The sequence below is a fragment of the Cydia strobilella genome, chromosome 6 (assembly GCF_947568885.1).
Source record: "Cydia strobilella chromosome 6, ilCydStro3.1, whole genome shotgun sequence".
Classification (NCBI taxonomy): domain Eukaryota; kingdom Metazoa; phylum Arthropoda; class Insecta; order Lepidoptera; family Tortricidae; genus Cydia; species Cydia strobilella.
The window spans coordinates 14830757-14849558 of NC_086046.1; the positions used below are offsets into that span (position 1 = coordinate 14830757).

At 36.9% G+C, this 18802-nt stretch overlaps 1 protein-coding gene across 5 annotated transcripts in view; it reads left to right on the forward strand.

The window, feature by feature from the left end:
• Nucleotides 1-18802, forward strand: part of LOC134742486 (RNA-binding protein Musashi homolog Rbp6) — a 699530-nt gene that overhangs the window by 502660 nt on the left and 178068 nt on the right. For all 5 annotated transcript variants that reach the window (XM_063675698.1, XM_063675697.1, XM_063675695.1 and 2 more), the window contains exon 7: nucleotides 17372-17420. In XM_063675698.1, the coding sequence (XP_063531768.1) occupies nucleotides 17372-17420 (49 nt within the window). The remainder of the gene's footprint in view (nucleotides 1-17371; nucleotides 17421-18802) is intronic.

The following is an 18802-nucleotide window of genomic DNA, read 5'->3' on the forward strand; positions in this document are numbered from 1 at the left end:
AACAGGAATAAAACATTGAAGCATCACGTACAAAAAGGGCTGCGGTCCTAGTTTTCCTGATGAGGTAAATCGGTTCACTTCGATTGGATCATATAATGAGTTATAAACTGAAATAGACAACATACACTACAAGAAAAAGTGACCAAGTCCACCAAGTTTTTACTTTAGTGTATGTTATCTATTTCAGTTTGTAATTATATATATGTAGTAGCGTGACTACTTAAAAAAGCACAAGTCAAAAAATATTTCATAAAATAATTTAGGTCGTTCCCTAGTTGGATATAATGAGTTATTTTTTTGTCTGTCTTTTCAGTCTGACACGATAACATTTAGTAAAAAATCGTGCTATTTAATTAATAAGTTATTTACGTTCTAGGTGATAACTTACATTGCCAGTAGTGGTAGATTTTAAGAAGCAGTTTTTAGATATATTCGCTGTATCTGCCCCACTACTCACAAGAGCCATAACAACCATTTAAAAACTCATTCAATTGAGTACTACGACGCGACAAATTTAAACTGGTTTTTCAGTTATCAAGTTTTATGCAAGGTGCAAATATTTTATTTCGATATTTTAAAAATGTACAGTAGGTACCTATGTATCTAGAAGCAAAGACGTTCGATTTTAAATGGGATCCCTCACGCAAGTTCACGTCCCAACGGAGCGTCCACGCCCGCCCCGCGCGTGATAAATGTGTGCCAATTCATCAGCCTCACGTAAGCCCTCATTCAGGCCCTCAGACTCAAGACCACCAATCCACCTTCGAGTAGGTCAAACCAAATGCAACAAAAAACGTTCGAAATTACATACGCCCTTGTGAAGTTGAAAATATTTAAAACTTTCAACAGCGACTCTCATCAGCGCTTTTTTAATTAAAGTGGGCAATTTGGTCGGGGTCTCACCTGTACTCGGCTCCCGTGCTACCGTTTTATCGGTACCCAGGAACATAAATTAGACGTAAAACTAATCGTTGAAAATTTTCCAAGGCAGGCTGGAGGGCTAGCGACAGGAATTTGTGCAGAATTACCTGCCACTGGTTTTAAGACTTGCAATTTATCTGCGAGGGATCCCACGGCTCGATAGACCGTCGGACCGATGGTCAGTCGCATGGAAAAAGGCTAGTCTTTTTTCAAGGCTTACCGGGATGCATTAACGCGGGAAGCGTTTAATAAATCTACCTAAGCGCAGCTTTAATATTAAATTAAGTCTGAAGCTCAACATTAGACTTTGGTTGCTCCACTTTTAAGCTGTGTATTTATTTCCTGCCCTAGTGCACCGAATACACACCGAACATGATTATTAGGTACCTAAACAAATATGCTTCATAAAATAGCTTGTACTTGGCGTAATGAATGCAATTTGCACGTTCATTACGTAAATTGTTCTGTAGAGCAGGCCGACAAAAAATATTTACGTATCCAGGATTGTTATATACCCGTAGTATCTCGAAAAAAGGCGGATTTTGTTTGATGCTGGCAATCCGCTTAATGTGACCTCGAGGCAAGTTTTGCGCGGCGCACAAACGACTGGTTAAATTCAGAGGTCGACGCAAAGCGACGCAATCTCTCACACGTCACACCGAAGGAGCTTGCCATATAATTCATTTCCCTATTCATATTTGTCTTAGTGGCTGATTCCTGGGTGCGAGCTTCGAAGGCAAAAAATCTACAAAAGCTAAGGAGGCTATGCAAAATGACATGATATTTTACGACAGGAGTGTTATTGAAAAAGTTTCAAGGAAATATATTTTCTTCTCACTTCGCCGTTCATATGAAATGAATCGGGTCCCTATTCTAAGCATATAGAAGTGTGCCAGCCGTATGGTTTATATTCGTAATTCAAGATCACGTGACTGGAAATAGTAAAATCGGATGATGATGTTAATACTTAATGTAGGTCGTAATAGGCCATTGCCAATAAAAAGTTATAGGTAAGAGATGGATTAAAAGGAAACTGGGTCAGGGTAAAGCTAGCCTATGAAAACAAAGCGTATTGGTAGCTGCCTTAAACTACGTTTAGACCACGTACCATATTTAGTTACCATATTTAATTATTAATTGTTACACATCATTTCAGTGATATTGTTTCATCCGTTGATGTATTTCTAGACATCTGACAACTCATGAGACTAAAATAAAAATCTCGTGAAAAACAGGTTTTCTGGAAGAGATCGCTTCTGAGCGATAAAACCGCCTATTGTTACCTAGCTTTTAACTATACATAATTTTTTGTGTATTTTAACTGTATGGTGCACAATAAAGATTAATTACTTAATTAGAACCAAATATAGAACATTAATTTACATTTGTAATAAGGTCCACCTTCGTAACACTGTTAGAGTCTGTGCGGAAAGAGAGAGATGTATTGGATCCCATGCATTTCACGACTCTTCTCTTTCCGCACAGACTCTAATAACATTATTTTTATACAAAACAGGAACCGTCGAATCACACTAACTTGCATTACTTTTAGCTAGTTGTGGTTGGGTTCTAAAAGCAAAGTTACATGCACTCAATATACGCCACTGGGAAAGGCAACGCGCAACTTGGCAATATCGTCAATTTGTGCCGAGCAAATGAATAATTATTATTCCTTTTTTTGCATAATTACAAAATTTAGAAAAATGTGACCCACATTGGTATTGTTTTGTTAAATATACCCATCAATTCTCCTCTTTATAAGCTTACTATTACATGATTATTATTTATCGTATGGCATATGTACATGTGCGTATGGGATCCTGGGGATACGAAGAGAGAAATGATAGAGGGAAAATACTAATACAATTCTGCTTAGAAAACCAGTTCTCCATCGCCAATACACTATTCAAAAAAAAAAAGCAGTAATGAAGATGGATTTCACCGGACAATAAATTTAAAAATGAAATTGACTTTATACTCATTAAAAACAAGAATGCAGTTTCAAACGTTCAAGTCATTAATACAACCTTTTCAACGGATCACAGAATTGTCAGAGCAAGTTTTATACTTCCACAAAATAAAACTAGACCACGAAACCACTATAAAAATAAAATCCATAAGTTAAACCCGATTGAAAAAGAATCACTTAAGAATATAGTTACAAGCCAAATAGACGACATCGAGTTCGACGATATTGAAACAGCATACAAAAAATTAACTAACAATATTAGAGATGCAGCAAATAAATTACCTAAGCATGCTGAAAAAGATACAATAATAATAACACCCTACATAGAAAACCTAATGAATGAGAGAAATAAACGGAACGGTTTCAAAATCATAGAGGAAGAACTGGAAAAGAGATCATCGATTAAAAGAGCACAGTGTAAAATTAATAATACTAAACCTTGGATACTGACACTAGAACATAAGAACGAGACTGTAACCAACAGAAAACAATTGCTTCATAGTGCAACAGAGATCTATGCACAACTATATCAAAACAATGAGCAAAGTGACGAGCACGAAAGTATGATTAACCAAGATCACGAATACAGCCTACCATCGTTTCTGGAGATTGAAATCAAGAATGCGATACAACAATTAAAATCTGCAAAAAGCCCGGGCGACGATGGAATTACAAATGACATCCTGAAAGTTATTGTGGATCCGCTTACACCAGTATTAACCAAACTCTTCAATCAAATACTAGAAAAGAAGACACTGCCAAATGAATGGGGAACTTCGGTTAGAACACTGTTATACAAAAAAGGAGACCCTACTCTTTTAGAAAACTACAATCCAATAAGTTTGCAGCATACAATATACAAGGTTTTTGCATCTGTATTGTTAAAAAGAGTGTCACGTATATTGGATAACAACCAACCCAGAGAACAAGCAGGGTTTAGACGTGGCTATTCAACCATAGACCACATTTTCACTCTGACTCAAGTAAAACACTATACATAGCCTTTGTTGATTACTCCAAGGCTTTTGATTCCATAAAACATAAGCCTCTATGGATTGCATTAAAGGAACAAGGAGTGGAATCTACCTATGTAACTATACTTCAAGAGATATACAGGAATAGCAAAGCGGTTGTCAAGTTGGAGCAGAAAGGAGAACCATTCCATATCCAAAGAGGCGTGAAACAAGGCGACCCTATCTCCCCAAACCTATTCACTGCCCTTTTAGAGTCTTTATTTCGAAAACTAAACTGGGAAACCATCGGAATAAATATAAATGGTGAATACCTTAACAATCTACGTTTCACCGATGATATTGTTCTGATAGCGGAAGACCATGAAGATCTAGTATATATGCTGAATACCTTAGACAGTGAAAGCCAAAAGTGTGGTTTGCAAATGAATAATCAAAAAACATTTGCCATGACTAACGGCGAAGAAAAACCTATCACGACTGAATTAAATACAATATAGTATATTGATAAGTATATATACTTAGGCAAACTAATAACTTTCAAACAGCAAACATCTAGCGAAGTCGAACGAAGAATAAAAACGGCATGGAACAAATACTGGTCATTAAAAGACATTTTCAAATCAAACCTTCCAATCCACCTGAAACGCAAAGCGATGGATTCTATAGTTCTACCAATACTCTTGTATGGCTGCCAAACATGGATATTCACTAAAGATATTGTTCAGAAGATTAATGTATTCCAAAGGGCGACAGAGAGGAGTATGTTAAGCATCAAGCGGAGTGACAGAAAAAGGAACTTGGACATTAGGAAAATAACTAAGGACACAGATGCAGTTGAACTTGCCTGCAGAATGAAATGGAAATGGACTGGTCATGTAGCGAGAATAAAGGATGATAGATGGAGTGAGAAAATATTACACTGGCACCCTCGCGAGAGAACACGACCAAGACGCCGCCCAACGAAGATGGGTAGATGATATTGTGAGGATAGCTGGAAATACATGGACTCGACAAGCTAAAGACAGAGATCATTGGAAGGGCTTGGAGGAGGCCTTTTGCTTTGCTTTCACCTAGAATGTAGGATATAAGTTAGTGTTAAGTCTATTTTGTAATATTTTGTGAGAATAAAGGCTTTATTATTATTATATGTACATGTCACTGGATTATAATTTAAAAACAAAACTTATGGTAAGTTAGAATTTCATAACACACACACATTATTAAAAATATAATATAAAACTAAAATGGAGCTTATCCACAGCACACACGAGTAATAATTAAAGCAATGTCATACGTTGTCCGTAATTGGCAAGAGTTTGCGCCGGCCGGGGCGCGGCGCGGGCAGTGGCTGCCGGTCGGCGGTCGTGTTTCTACGCGACTCGTTTGCACCCATCGTTACCAACAGCTGCTGTCGCCACAGGCACAACGACCTCTTCTTTTCATAGGAAATTTTACTATAGTACCAATGGAGCATTGCTTGTATAACATTTTACATGATCATCATCATATATTCAAGTCTCTTGTCGGTGGAGCAATTTCCACATTTCGCGGTCCTCTGCCTTCTCTTTGACAGCCTAATATGACACGACGTTGAGTTTTTCCTTTATTTGATGCATGTACGCTCTCCTTGGTCTTCCCTCCTTCGTCTTTGCCTCAACTTTCCCTTTCTATTCTTCCTTTCTATTTTAATTTTTTCCTTCTTTTTTTCTTTTACATGCACATTCAAAAAGCACTAATGTGATACGTAAACAATAAATTTGTTTCACAAAACTAGCTGGTCAATTCGAACACCGCGATAATGACTAGATACGAGAACAATACGAGATCTAATATAGGTATACGTTATAGTTTAGTTCTCAACTAGTTATCTTTTGCAGTTCGATTCGAGAAACCAATTGTCATTTCACGCTACAATTATTGTGACGTTTTGGGATATCAATTAGATATCCATTGGATGTCTAAGTAATATCTTAAGCAAATCTTAAAGAGATCGTTCAAGAAGACATTCGGAATCGCGGAAATGTCAAATTTGACATGACTTTCTTAAATATCTTGTTATCGTTTCTGTTTCATATCTAGTGGATATCTAGATCATTGTTCGAATTGGCCCGTAATTACTTTCGTTTACCAGCAGTTCTAAAGTCATTTATAGCGCCGAGCACTGCAACCCCTAGCAATTTTATAAAACATAAATAAACAGTACCTAAACCCCTGTTTAGCCCTGTTTTAATCCTTTAATCTATCAAAAGTTACGACCGCTAGTCAATAACGTAACTTTTACCCACAAACTTAGAAGCCATAGTGGCTAAATAGTTGAAAGTTTCATGTGGCTGATAATTTACATAATAGAAGACGGTAGGTCTATCCCCTATCGAGGTCATCCAAACTTCTGTGGATTAGGGCTTTCACCGGCAAGGCTTATCGGATTCTGAACGAATTTCGGGATTCATGCGATAGTGACGTCATTATCGATATTCGATTTATATGCAAATTGGGAGTAAAGGAGCGTGGGCGCGGCCGTGATAGCGTGACGTCACAGCTGGCGACGTCCTCACGATGCCGCCCTGTCTGACAGCTACGGTACCCGCTACGATACTACTTATCGTAATTTCTCCCGTCTATGTAAATATTTGAAAGTACAGATAATAGATTCCTATAGTAGTAGTAGTAGTAGTTCGTATACAAACATCTGGCATTTTCAACGGAACTGAAAATAAATAGATCCTTGTTAAAGTTTTGCGCACTGGACCCTAAGACGACAGAAGCTCTATTGTAAGGGCTTAACAATATCTCTCGCTTTACTGCATTTTGCTCAGTGATAATAAAATATCACAATGGTAGTCGATTCTATTCATGACAAGCATGCGAGATGAAGAGTGTCAGCGACATAATTCGAGAAATCACTTGACAAGGAAATTATTCAGTTAAGTATTGTTTTGAGCCTCTAAAAGTTCAAAAGTCCTTAATGTCTCTGTTGGCGTCATTTGTTTAACTCATACTTCCAGTATTCAATTAAATAGTACTTATTTTGGTCCCAAATATAATTCAAATCCCGGCATTTTGCCACGGCTCATGGGAGCCTGGGGTCCGGTTGGCAACTGATCCCAGAAATTGGCATGGGCACTAGTTTTTACGAAAGCGACTGCCATCTGACCTTCCAACCCCGAGGGTAAACTAGGCCTTATTGGGATTAGTCCGGTTTCCTCACGATGTTTACCTTAATCGAAAAAGTATGAGACGGGGTTTGAACCCGCGACCTCTGGATTGCAGATGTATATATTTATATATTTTAAATATTTATATTCTAACTACATACAAAGAAAAAATTAATAAATATATTAAAAAAATGATAATAAATATATTAATTTATTATGAATAAATTATGTTAATTTATTTTGTATTTTTTAGTATGTAATGTTTGACGATCGTGATAAGAAGATAAGCATAATTTTGGCATTGATAAGTGTAATTTTTATCCTGAAATAAATAAATCTAAATCTAATCTAAATATAATTAAACTGTTTCGATCACTCACGACGGCTTACTCGTATGCAGTAAAATATTGTGTTCAGTTTTGCTCTAAGTTTTGTCGTGTCAACATTATGTAATTTAGAAAATGAAGACGAGCACATGAAAGTGTCTTTTCCCATAGGTGATGACTGGCAACGGTCTCCGTCACACTAACGAGTGTAATTTCAGAGTAGCGTCATTATGCTTTCAACGATCGTATCAGCCCGTCAAATGCTCAGTGTGTTGCATTATTTAACTCCGCTCCGGCAACCACCTGGTGTGCTCATAAATACCAACCAATATACTAAATCAATTCAACTATCTAATACAAGTTTCAGCGGATTATATCAGTGTAATGAGTGGCTATACTTTATCAACGTCCGAGCTTGTCTAATAGATTTTCACCATACCTCCTCACTAACTACGTAATTAATTTACTCTGTAATCCGCATGGCCATGAATTTGGATATTCGCGTACCAGAATTGCTGTCAAATCCACGTTGCATTATTTTTTCCTGATCATTCATTAACTTTTTTGGGGAAAAAGAAAGCCAGCAAAAAGGCCTACACATCATTCATCTTTTACCCGGCCTGTCTATTATGAGTTGCAGTTTTTAAAAAGTTGGTAATTAACATCGGGCGAGAGTCGCAGACCACGTCCTAACTTTTGAAATGTTCATAAAGTTTGGAGAATGCCCTAATCATTAACAGGGAGTCGCTTGCTCAAAACGATGACTTTTTTATTCAGGTCGCATGATAGGAGAAGTTTTGTAATTAAAAAGGTACAAACTTGAAAGTACTTGCAACTCTGCTTTCATTCTACTAATGCTGAGATTAAATCAATACCGAATATGACAAGCGCTCCCGTTTATAAATTTTGTTTAGCGTGAGCAATTAAATAGTAATTCTATTGACATTGGATGTCTATTCGATTTTAACGTATGTGATTGATAGTTTGCTTTTAATACAACATATTTTTTTTGTTTTACATTTTCAAGACTGGACTTAAATTTTAAAAACACAGTTACTTATTAACTACTTAAAAGCATGTACGTATTATAGATACCTAGTCTTGTGTGCTTAGAATATAAGGTTGCAGTCTGGTGGCGACTGCACCAGCTTGCATGCATTGCAGCGTTACTGCTGCAGCGTTGTCGCGGGCGGTGTCACTATCTATCTCATTGATAAAATGAGTGACGCATTGAACATTGTAATCGCGACTTTAATGTGACTTTAGCAGCAATGCAATTTATTATGAACATTAACAGCGACATCGCCAGCGTCAATAAGTCGGTATTCGAATGTAACAATTGCATCTGTATTGCGTACCACTGAAAAATAAGTAAGCTTAGAGTGCTCACTCCATACACCAATTTCCTTACTTAATAAATAATAAGTTGTATGGAGGTATGGTAAAACATATTATTATTAAGTTTTAACTCGCTTATATGTTAATACTTATCAAGCTTAAATCTTATTACAAATATGTATTATCAAAGTTCACTTAAAACTTATTATACTTAATTGGGTTTTTTATCTATGTTACTTCCTTATTTCTCTATGATATTACGTACTACGCCTGCAATATATAACTAAACTATTCTGCAAAACTGCGAAGAGTACACAAATGGCCGAAATCGACAAAAAGCTTAAAACTTAAAACCTAATAAAATATCGTGTTTCGCTTGAAACGGATGAAAAATTTCAGAGGTCGTATTATAAGTCCCGGTGGTTTGAACAGAATGGGTGAAAACCGAAGGGTTCATCTTTGGGTTCGATCGGGCTCCCCGGGGGTGTCGTCCTGTTTGCTCCCGCTTGTCTCGGTACTCAAGCGCAGGTTAATAAGTAATGAAGCGGATTCGACTGAGTTTTGTTTGTTAAAGTGATTATTCAAATACGAAAAACGTTTTCGGTTTTCCCTAAACTTCTCTCATATTTTATTCACTGATTTCTTCACGGTTTGAGGAATTCGTAATTGTTGTTAGAATTTTCGCAGCTATTAACTCACAGAAAAGCAACGGATGATTTTCATTGACCCCGTGGACATTCTATGACACATTTTACAGTAGATACTTATTTAAAGATTAATTTTTAGGGTTCTGTAGCCACAATGGCAATAACGGACACCTTACATTATAATTTTATTCATGTCCATCTGTCGATCCGTCTGTCCGTCTGTCTGCATGTCACAGTCATTTATCACAAAATTAAGGTATATTAGAATAAAATTTGGAACATAGATGTGTAAAAAAATTATTAATTAATCAAAAAAATAACGAAAATTATTTTGAATATGATTGGTTGACCGGTTGAACCAGATGTAAGTGCCTGGAAGATACGCTCTTTAGTAGTACGGATTTTTATATCGTGTCAAGGTACGGAACCCTGTATTATGAGTGGTCCGACACGCACTTTACTTTACGTTGTAGCTTGTACTGAATCATAATTATTAAAATCAAGTTTATTATTTGTAATACTAATACTAATACTTGTATAAATACCTAATAATTACTTGGGACTGTCATTTTTATCCGTATGTATTAATTATAGAATAAACCATTAAAATAGTCTGTAGTTTTCATTGTGTAAATATGAAAGATTGTAGAATCCCAATGATATAATTGAACGATAACATTGCCTGTCATTCTTAATTAATAAGTTCCCGTTTGCCTACATTTGTTAAATGAACAGTCCATATACCGACGCTATCCAATTTAAGTGTGGAGAAATTTACCTACATCACTAGACTTACTACAACTCATTTTCTATTACATTTTAATTTTCCCTTCAAACTTGCCTCTTATCTCAGTCGATAATATATTTTGAATGGGAAGCGAAGGTACCGAGAGAGTTTAAAACAAAGTGGTTGCCCAGTAGTGTTAAATAAGAAAACGGGCGCCCCTAAACTTTCCTAAGAAAACTAATCCCATCCCGAGATTATTTCATGAGGCTCCCAATCAATTCGCCTATAAAAACACAGGATAAAATGCCGCTATCCTCTTCCGAGAGTTGTCTCCTTAGAGAATCATTACGTAAATACGACAAAATTCTAGAGCGTCTGTCCGGAAAGGGTGTTATTTATAGAGGGCAGGGGCAGAAGTGTATCTGAGTGGCTTTATTAGCTCAACTAATATTTTCTTCTTCAAGTTAATTGTTATGTCGCCTTTAAGACCAGGTTGCTTGTCCCATTAGATCGCCGCGGGCTGTGTAATGCCGAGGCGTGAAACTTGAGAACCGTCCGGGGAAAGCAGCTCCGCGTAAATATTTAAACAAATTAAAACTTTTGCTTACAACACTTAACGTAGGTTGTATAGCTGAAGAAATACACCACATGATTTTTTGGGTGAAATGAAAAAAATTACAACTACGTAATCGTAACAAAGAGTAAGCATGTTTCACTGGTACTAACGAGTGAAACACGGCCCGACCCGAACTTTAAGATACGTCAAATAGTACGTACAGATACGATATGGATTACATATGTCAGTTTCAAAAGTGACGGTTCTTCAAACAAAAACGTCACTTGACATATCTTAAAATAAAGTCAAAAACATATCTAATCCATATCGTATCTAGACGTAATACTTGACATATCTTAAAGTTCTAATTGGGCAGACTTTCACAATATTTTCACGAAAACTAAAGCATGAAAAAACGGCGCTCCTAAAATCCAGCTTTAATAAATGTGAACGATCCTCGTCCAGTGTAAACCAAGATAACAGACAAGCAGCATTGTTAGCCCAACATTGTTGGTATTTTGATGGACGCGAGCCTGACCATTACGACTAAACCATTGTTCCCCAAACTGCTGAAGTAACCACTGACCGTCATGAGAAAACGGTTGCATAGTTTGAAAGTTCCTTTCGACAACAAGCGGTACTAATTTGCAATATTACCGTCGAGTGATTGATTCTGTGAGTGTTCAAGTGAAATTAAAGTGATTGTGCAAAGTTTGAAATGTAATAACGCAGTTTGAAATTATAATAAGGCATTATTGCGTAATATAGGGATAATGGAAGCTCATTTTGATATAAAAATATCAGGATATTAGGAAGTTAATATGTAAAAGCTGATTTATGAACCATAAATCTGTGAGCTGGCGTTTTGGGATTCTGAATTTGAATTTAAATTGTGGATATGAATTATCAAATAATATTTCACATTAAATACGGAGCGTGTAGAACTATAGTATATAACAATGATATCTAGAGGTAGGTAAGTAGGTAGGTATTATAAGACTTAGCACTATTTAGCATCTTACCTGACATGTAAAATTGCATTTTATCAATAAAGTATTAAATTGAATTGAATTCTAGTAGTAAATACAACCGCCATTATCGCATCGTTTGAAAATCGATCTTATTTACAACTTGGCACTACGTCCGACGATTGGATGCTTTGCGTCATAATTATGTAGTATCAGTTTTGATAAGGTTAAATCGTTTTTCAAAAATGTTAACGAGGAATGATACCGCTTTATGTGGCGTATACATAATTTATTGCCGCGACTGAAGCGAATCCATATGGATGACATATGTCAAGTAGTGCTTGATGTATGAAGCACTTTTGACAAGATGTGTTAGAAGTGCAGGATTCGCTATGGCATTAAATTTAACAAAACTATATAAAAATATGAGATGCAAAAATATCAAGCAACACCTCCACAGAATGTGTGGCGTGTTAGGAATCAAAACATATCGAGCGAATTCGAAAAAATTGACGTGAAAATCCACTAAAATAATTTAAGTATATCAACTCAAATCAACTACAATTTCGCATGGCCTGAAAGAGATTGAAAATTCATATTCAATTAAATAACAAGATTATATAAGTTGAGGGTTATTGTTATCATACTACGTTGTCGATCTCTCTATAAAACTTTAATATTATTTTAACATAACTACCATGAGGAGACGATCTAGACTCCTTTTTAAAAGAATGCCGAAGATTACACAAAACCGGGAGAAATGGAAAATGCCCAGAAGTGGGACAGGACAGGCTGTCAATAGTTATGTGCTAAACTAAAAAAAAAAAACAGTTTTCAGTTGTGAGTTGTGTCGTGTCGAATATCAGATCGATCCCTTAACAAAGTACCTACATTATGGTGATTAAACAAACCAATTAAATTTTACATAACTAACTCTGTTTACGGATTCGCGTTGATCGCATAATCTCACGTCTAAGTTTCAACTTAATTTAAACTGAACCCTATTTTGATTTGAACAAGTTCGGTTTAGCATTCGTGCTACTGTTCGAGATACGTGTTTGCTAAAGCAGTGGCCGGTATTCGCTTGCATGTGCTTGGTTGAACCAGTGCCGATACAAACGCGTGCAAACACACCCGTGATTGATTTGATATTAGTTCAACTGACAAAATGTTGGCGCTTCGTGATATCGCATGCTAGCTTTTAATGGACTGCGGCACAAACACGCGTTCACTTAGCTTCTGTTGTTTACATACCTGTCGATCTTTTTGTGAAATGCAATATAAGTCGACTGTTCAGTGTGTTGCTCCAAGCCAAACTTGTCTGTTACTTCATTGATTGTCTCTGAAGTCCGTCAATATTACTCTTTGAGTTTATAATACCTAAGCGGAATATATTTGTCTTAATAGCAATGAATGGCTGTGACAATTTAATATATTTACATAAATGGGCGGCACAAAAAACTCATCAGTCCTTTTAAGTAAAATAAAGGTATTAAAAGCTATTTAGCCGAAGGCTTAGTCTTAAAACATCACAAACTCAACAATAACAGAGATAAAACGTCTTAAATTCTCCATATTACATTAAGATGAAAGTGGAGGACTCGCGCGAAGTCACCTTTTCATACAAATGTAGTCCTCATTTTCCTCTCTGGATATTTACATTATTGAAAATATTTACACAAATATTTTTTAATTATTATAAGTAAAAGCATTAAAAAAATTGTATGAAATCTGTTTTTCGCTCCAAATTTTTGAAATAATCATAAAATCCTAAAAAGTAGGTAGCTATGGTTAATATATATCAAATTATATAAAATGTTTTCCATAATGTCAATATCCAGAGAGGAAAATGGGGACTACGTTTGTATGGAGAAACGGCTGTTCTTAAATCACGGCAACACAGGGAAAACTGAGAAAAATTAAAGCGAGTATTCTTAAAACAAGTACCTACACGTAGTAAATTACAGCGACAGGTATCTCAGGGGACGACGATGCGCTACCCCCTAAGTAAAATAATAATAGGGCCGGCAGCTTTGTAGGGAAACGGCGACATTTAGCAAAATTGCGCCCTCTCTTACGAGTAGCTACATGTTTAATTGTACTATATTGATATCTGAAAATTTCACTAAGCTAAATGTTTGCTTGGCGGGACGTTGTTGCGCATAATTTAAATGGCAAGGTATATGTAAGAGCTAGAAAAGACAGTATGTACATTATTACATTTTAAACATATTATATTTTATATAATTTGCACCGACTTAATTTATTTGACAATAATGGGTGTCTAAGAATTTATGGCATTTTTACTAGCCTACCATTGCCTACTGAGCACAGAACACCTGTTAAATCAGAATTGACCTCGCGATTGCTCGCGCTTCTTGGTGCGCTCAAACTACACTGCGAGAAGCATCATAAGACATCTTGTTCGCAGTTATTCGCGCGTGAGAGAAGCACTGCAATCTGAAAGTGGCTCATGATTTCAATTGACGTCTTGGCGCTACGAGCAGTTTTGGCTACAACTTGAAACATGCTGCAACGAATTCAACTTGCTACGCAGCGTATCACGGTGTAGCGCCTTGTAGCGCAGTGTACTCGTAGCATAGCATATGGCGTTATTCATAAACGCTCTACAAGCCTCAATTTGCTATTAGAGTGAATTACAAAAAAAAGTGTAGTTTCCACAATCAGAAATGTCTTTTAATATCTGTACAAAAAATTAGTGCACATACAATCATTTTAAACACTCGTACATATAGTGTAACTCAAACTCTTTTACAGTAAAATATTACTTTGTGTTAAAAAAAATAACGAAAACTTTGTATTTTTTTCTCCCATACACAATGCTTAGGTCCTCGCAACACTCCACTGTAAATAAAATAAAATTCATAACTTTTTTAAATGACGTTTTTTATACAAACAAAACCTTATTATCAAAATGTTTGTTAGACGGTTAATTAAAATTAAAATTTTATATAACAATAATGTTGTGTTGAAAATCGGAGATAGATTTCGTTCCTTTCTGTTACTGTGTTACGCTATTTCACGCGTTTGAAGGAAGAATATGAACGGATGCGTTTATTAAAACTTCTTAAAAACTTTAAACCTTCGCCGGCGCAAACGCACGTATCGTCAGCTAATGATCAAACGTCAGAAAATGTGTTTCAGTATTGTCGCAAAAAAATTGGAAATTTGGATAACAGATGATAAGCTAACCGTTTTCTACTACTGTTTTCACATTGTTCTATAGATAAATTACTTGCTTAACGGCATTTTTATTTTACACGCGGTGAAACATAATATAATGCGGCGTCGATTTTTTCTTTCACATACATTTTCCTCATTTTTTTGTCATATTTTTTCATATTTTTGCAATTCACTCATTAATCGTTTATCTTAGGGCCAGTTGCACCAAACCATCTGTCTGTTGGCGTTCAAATGTTATTGTATGGGAAGTTTCATATATCTCTGCTGCGTAACGTTGATCAGTCTGTTAGCTGTGGTTGGTGCAACTGGCCCTTAAAATTTCGTTAGTCTTACAAATACATAAGTCAAAAGCTTTTGTAAAGAGGGACTAAAACATAAATTTACTAATTAAATAAACTTAAAATAAGACCACAAAAGTCTTACGTTAACGTTATATCACAGAATAAAGTTACAATTTAAAATCAAATCCGTCAATTAGATAGATACCATAAGATCATTAACGCGAAAGATACTGCAGTCGATCAAGCCAAGTTCGATTTCTCTAACGTCACCCAAGGGAGCGGCCCATGCCATGCCAGTCACCTGTCCTTGTCGCACCCCCGCCACACCGACCAGCTAGAGCGCGACAACAGTACTAGACCTTACAAATTGCCCGTTACGATACCGCATTAGATCACAATCTTCGTAGAGTTATCGAAGCCGTATAAATACACGCTAAGTTAGTAGCAAAGTGGTGAATTGAAATTTACCAAGGAAATGGTTCTCTGGTAATCTCTAGTACCTAAGTACGTATGTTATGCCTTTTAACCGAAACCGCTTAGTTATACTTGTTCATCGAATTTAAGAACAGAGTGGGGTAGACAGTTACACATCATCCTTTTCATGTCTTCCCGAAGATATTGCGACATTTTGCATTGTTTTAGTTGCCAAGTAGCTAGTCTTTATTTTTAGACAAAAACCGAAGATAGCCGTTAACTCTGAAAAAACAACGCAAAAGTATTGAGTTTGGGATTTTGAGAACCATGTTGGTGAATAATAGATGGCTAAAGAAGAAGAAAGAAGAAGAAAGAAAAGTACAGTTGGTGACCATAGTTTTTATTAAAAATTACGATTTTGACAGATATGTACTTGTTATAAGTTATCATATCGAACGCACTCCCCAAACTCGGTAGTATGGGCGATTGGGCGTGTCGGATAGGCTGCTTTATTTATAATGTCGCCCGAGGGACTGGATGTCGAATCGCGGGCGGACGCCTGACGAAACAAATTCTCTCATTTTCCTTGCAAGATTGCTTTACGCCAAACTTCCCTAATAAAACGTTTCAATGGCCACTAATTTATTTTTGAAAGACAAAGATTTAAAGACGAATTCCTATTTGTAGCTCTGTTAAATATCTGCAAGCAAATTAGGCTCCTTTGATAAATACTTTTTGTAAACTCTTTTATGATATGACATATGTAAAAGTGGCGTAAAGGATTAAATATTCTACGAAATCCCTCGCAAAAGTTCGTAATAGTATTAACTCACATTAGCTAAAACCTACCACAAAACTCAGAACAAAAGTTGACTCAACCCGGCACAATTTAATACAGCTCTTTCTCTGCAAAAAAAGGATTGTCCACTTCACATGTGAAACAAAAAGTGTCGCAATTCCCACTCAAACAAATCACCGCTAAACAAACGTTTCTACAGGTAAGAATAATTCAGCGAAAGGTCACCTGTTACGGGTTTTCGGCATCGATCATCGGGAGTGCGTAGCGTCGACCTTCCGCCTAATGTGGCCCGAGGGAACCGCCGCCAAAGCCGGCGCCGAGATAGACCCGCAGCACTCGCTTGTCAAACGTAACTTGTCCAATAGTGTTCCACGGACACAGTCATGTTTTTAAACATTACTAGGTAATAATTTAGTAAATTAATAGACAATTTATGCATACTCCTATTCAGAAACTTTTTTTGCCTTTTGGAGGGTATTACTGTCGTTAGAAACAAAATCAAGCTATTTTTTTCAACTTTGTTTTTTTACGATAATAGAAAATTTCAGCGAGGAAAAAATGTTACAAAAAAATATGTCAACGGTGTATATAGACTAAGTAACGTACTGGAAAATGTTGAAAAGCATAGAATTTACAACGGCCGACATGAATGTAGAATGCGTACGATCAACATGAATATTGACGATGCTATTTCGCTACCTAGCATCAGAGATTTATCGCTGTTTTGTAACCGGATGGGGAATTTAAAAATGCTCCTTCGCGGCCGAGTTTGGTGAGCGCGAGCAACCCGCGCGGCGCGCGCGCCGCTGACAGCACATCTCTCCTCGCGTGTATTATTGTTCGTGTCCTAACCGCCGACTTTCCATTTATTTCTCTATGAATACGTTATTACCTGCTCGCCCCCGCTTATCAAAGTTTATTTGCAGCGTGTGGTTTACTCTGTACCGGTGCTTATTCGTTATTACAGCGCCGGAGTGTTTTATTGCCGGGGCGGGGCTAAAATCGCGTACGACGCCCTTGTTTTTCGCTATATTCCCCCCCGATCTTTTCAGGATTTGAACTTTATTTTATGTCTTTTTTTTCTTGTTGCAGATCGAGGACGCCATGTTAATGTTCGACAAACAAACCAATAGGCACAGAGGTGAGTAACGATACAAACTTCCATAAAATATTTCAAGCGATCAACCTTTATTAGGTCAACCTATAATTTCAATGGTGCGCGGTCAAAAACTGTATGTTTGCGTGTTGTAACATCTTATACCTACTCCGCATACAAATAATTAATTGACCATTAGAATCACGCAACTGAATTTCGTTTATACCCTGCGTACTGCGTGTGAATGGACCTGCGTCTGCAATTGTACAAGCAATTCGAAATGGAAGGTACATTTAAATGATGGGGCTGCTCATATAATTTCGTAAGTAACAGGTAGTTTATATAAAGTCGATATACCAAACAACCATTTAATGTTCAGCAGTGGGTAGCAGTATTAACAATTTAATTACATACGGTGCCGAAATAAAGATTATGGGTTGTAACAGAAACTTAAGACAATAATCTAAAAGTAGCGCGAGTACAGGTTATAATATACCGTTCCTGGATAGATCACCTCATTTGCAAGGTTAACAAAGCGAGAAACATTCCGCACACAATTGGGGAAATATATCCGGGAACGGCACATCACTAACGCAAAAGCGCTCAGCTGTCATGTCACCTCCTTTTCCTTAGAAAAACAGCCAACTTCCAAAGGCTTGCATGTCACATAAGGAAACATATCATTTTTGTGCTCGTCTCGCCTCATTTCACTGGCCGTCTTCGCCACAAAGTCGTCGTTGGTAACCTAGCTACGGATAAATACAGACGCCAACGCTCGATGAAGCACGGCCAGTGGAGTAAGACATATTATAGTGTACAGATAGCCTACCCTCACCTCGCGATACAAAGGGTCCCAGAGAGGCAAGGGAGGTCGATGATCGCTGGTAGAGGTTACAGCTCAGACGAAGCGAAACGGAGGTTCGAGGTGGTATCGAAACTAAATAGGCTCACCGATTTCGGTATTGTGTTGCCTCCCTCGTATTGCAACTATTCCCGGCTAATAAATAACAAATCGACGCCCGAATAAAACGTATGGCTTCCTTATGTAGATTTCGTTGTAGGTATCTAGTGCGGGTGAAAGGGAAAAATTGGTTGAAAACCGTATCAGCAACGTTGAAACATTTATCTTAGCGAACAGTAATTTTATTTTGTTTTCTGCTTTTAGACCTCGAGCGAGGTACAATTAATTCTATCAGTAATTTCTTTCCGGGCGATATCCGGTAGCAAGGAAAAAATATATATTGAAGACTCGTGAACATCACCTGCCGCTTTACGTATACTTATACGCCTGACGGGAAGTGGTCTTGAAAATATGTTGATGCTCGCGGTCCATTAGTAAACATTCGGTTTTCAGGATTGGCGTGATTTTTGAAATAAATAATGCAATCGTTGTAATCACTCGCGGATTTATATTCAGTCAGTTTCTT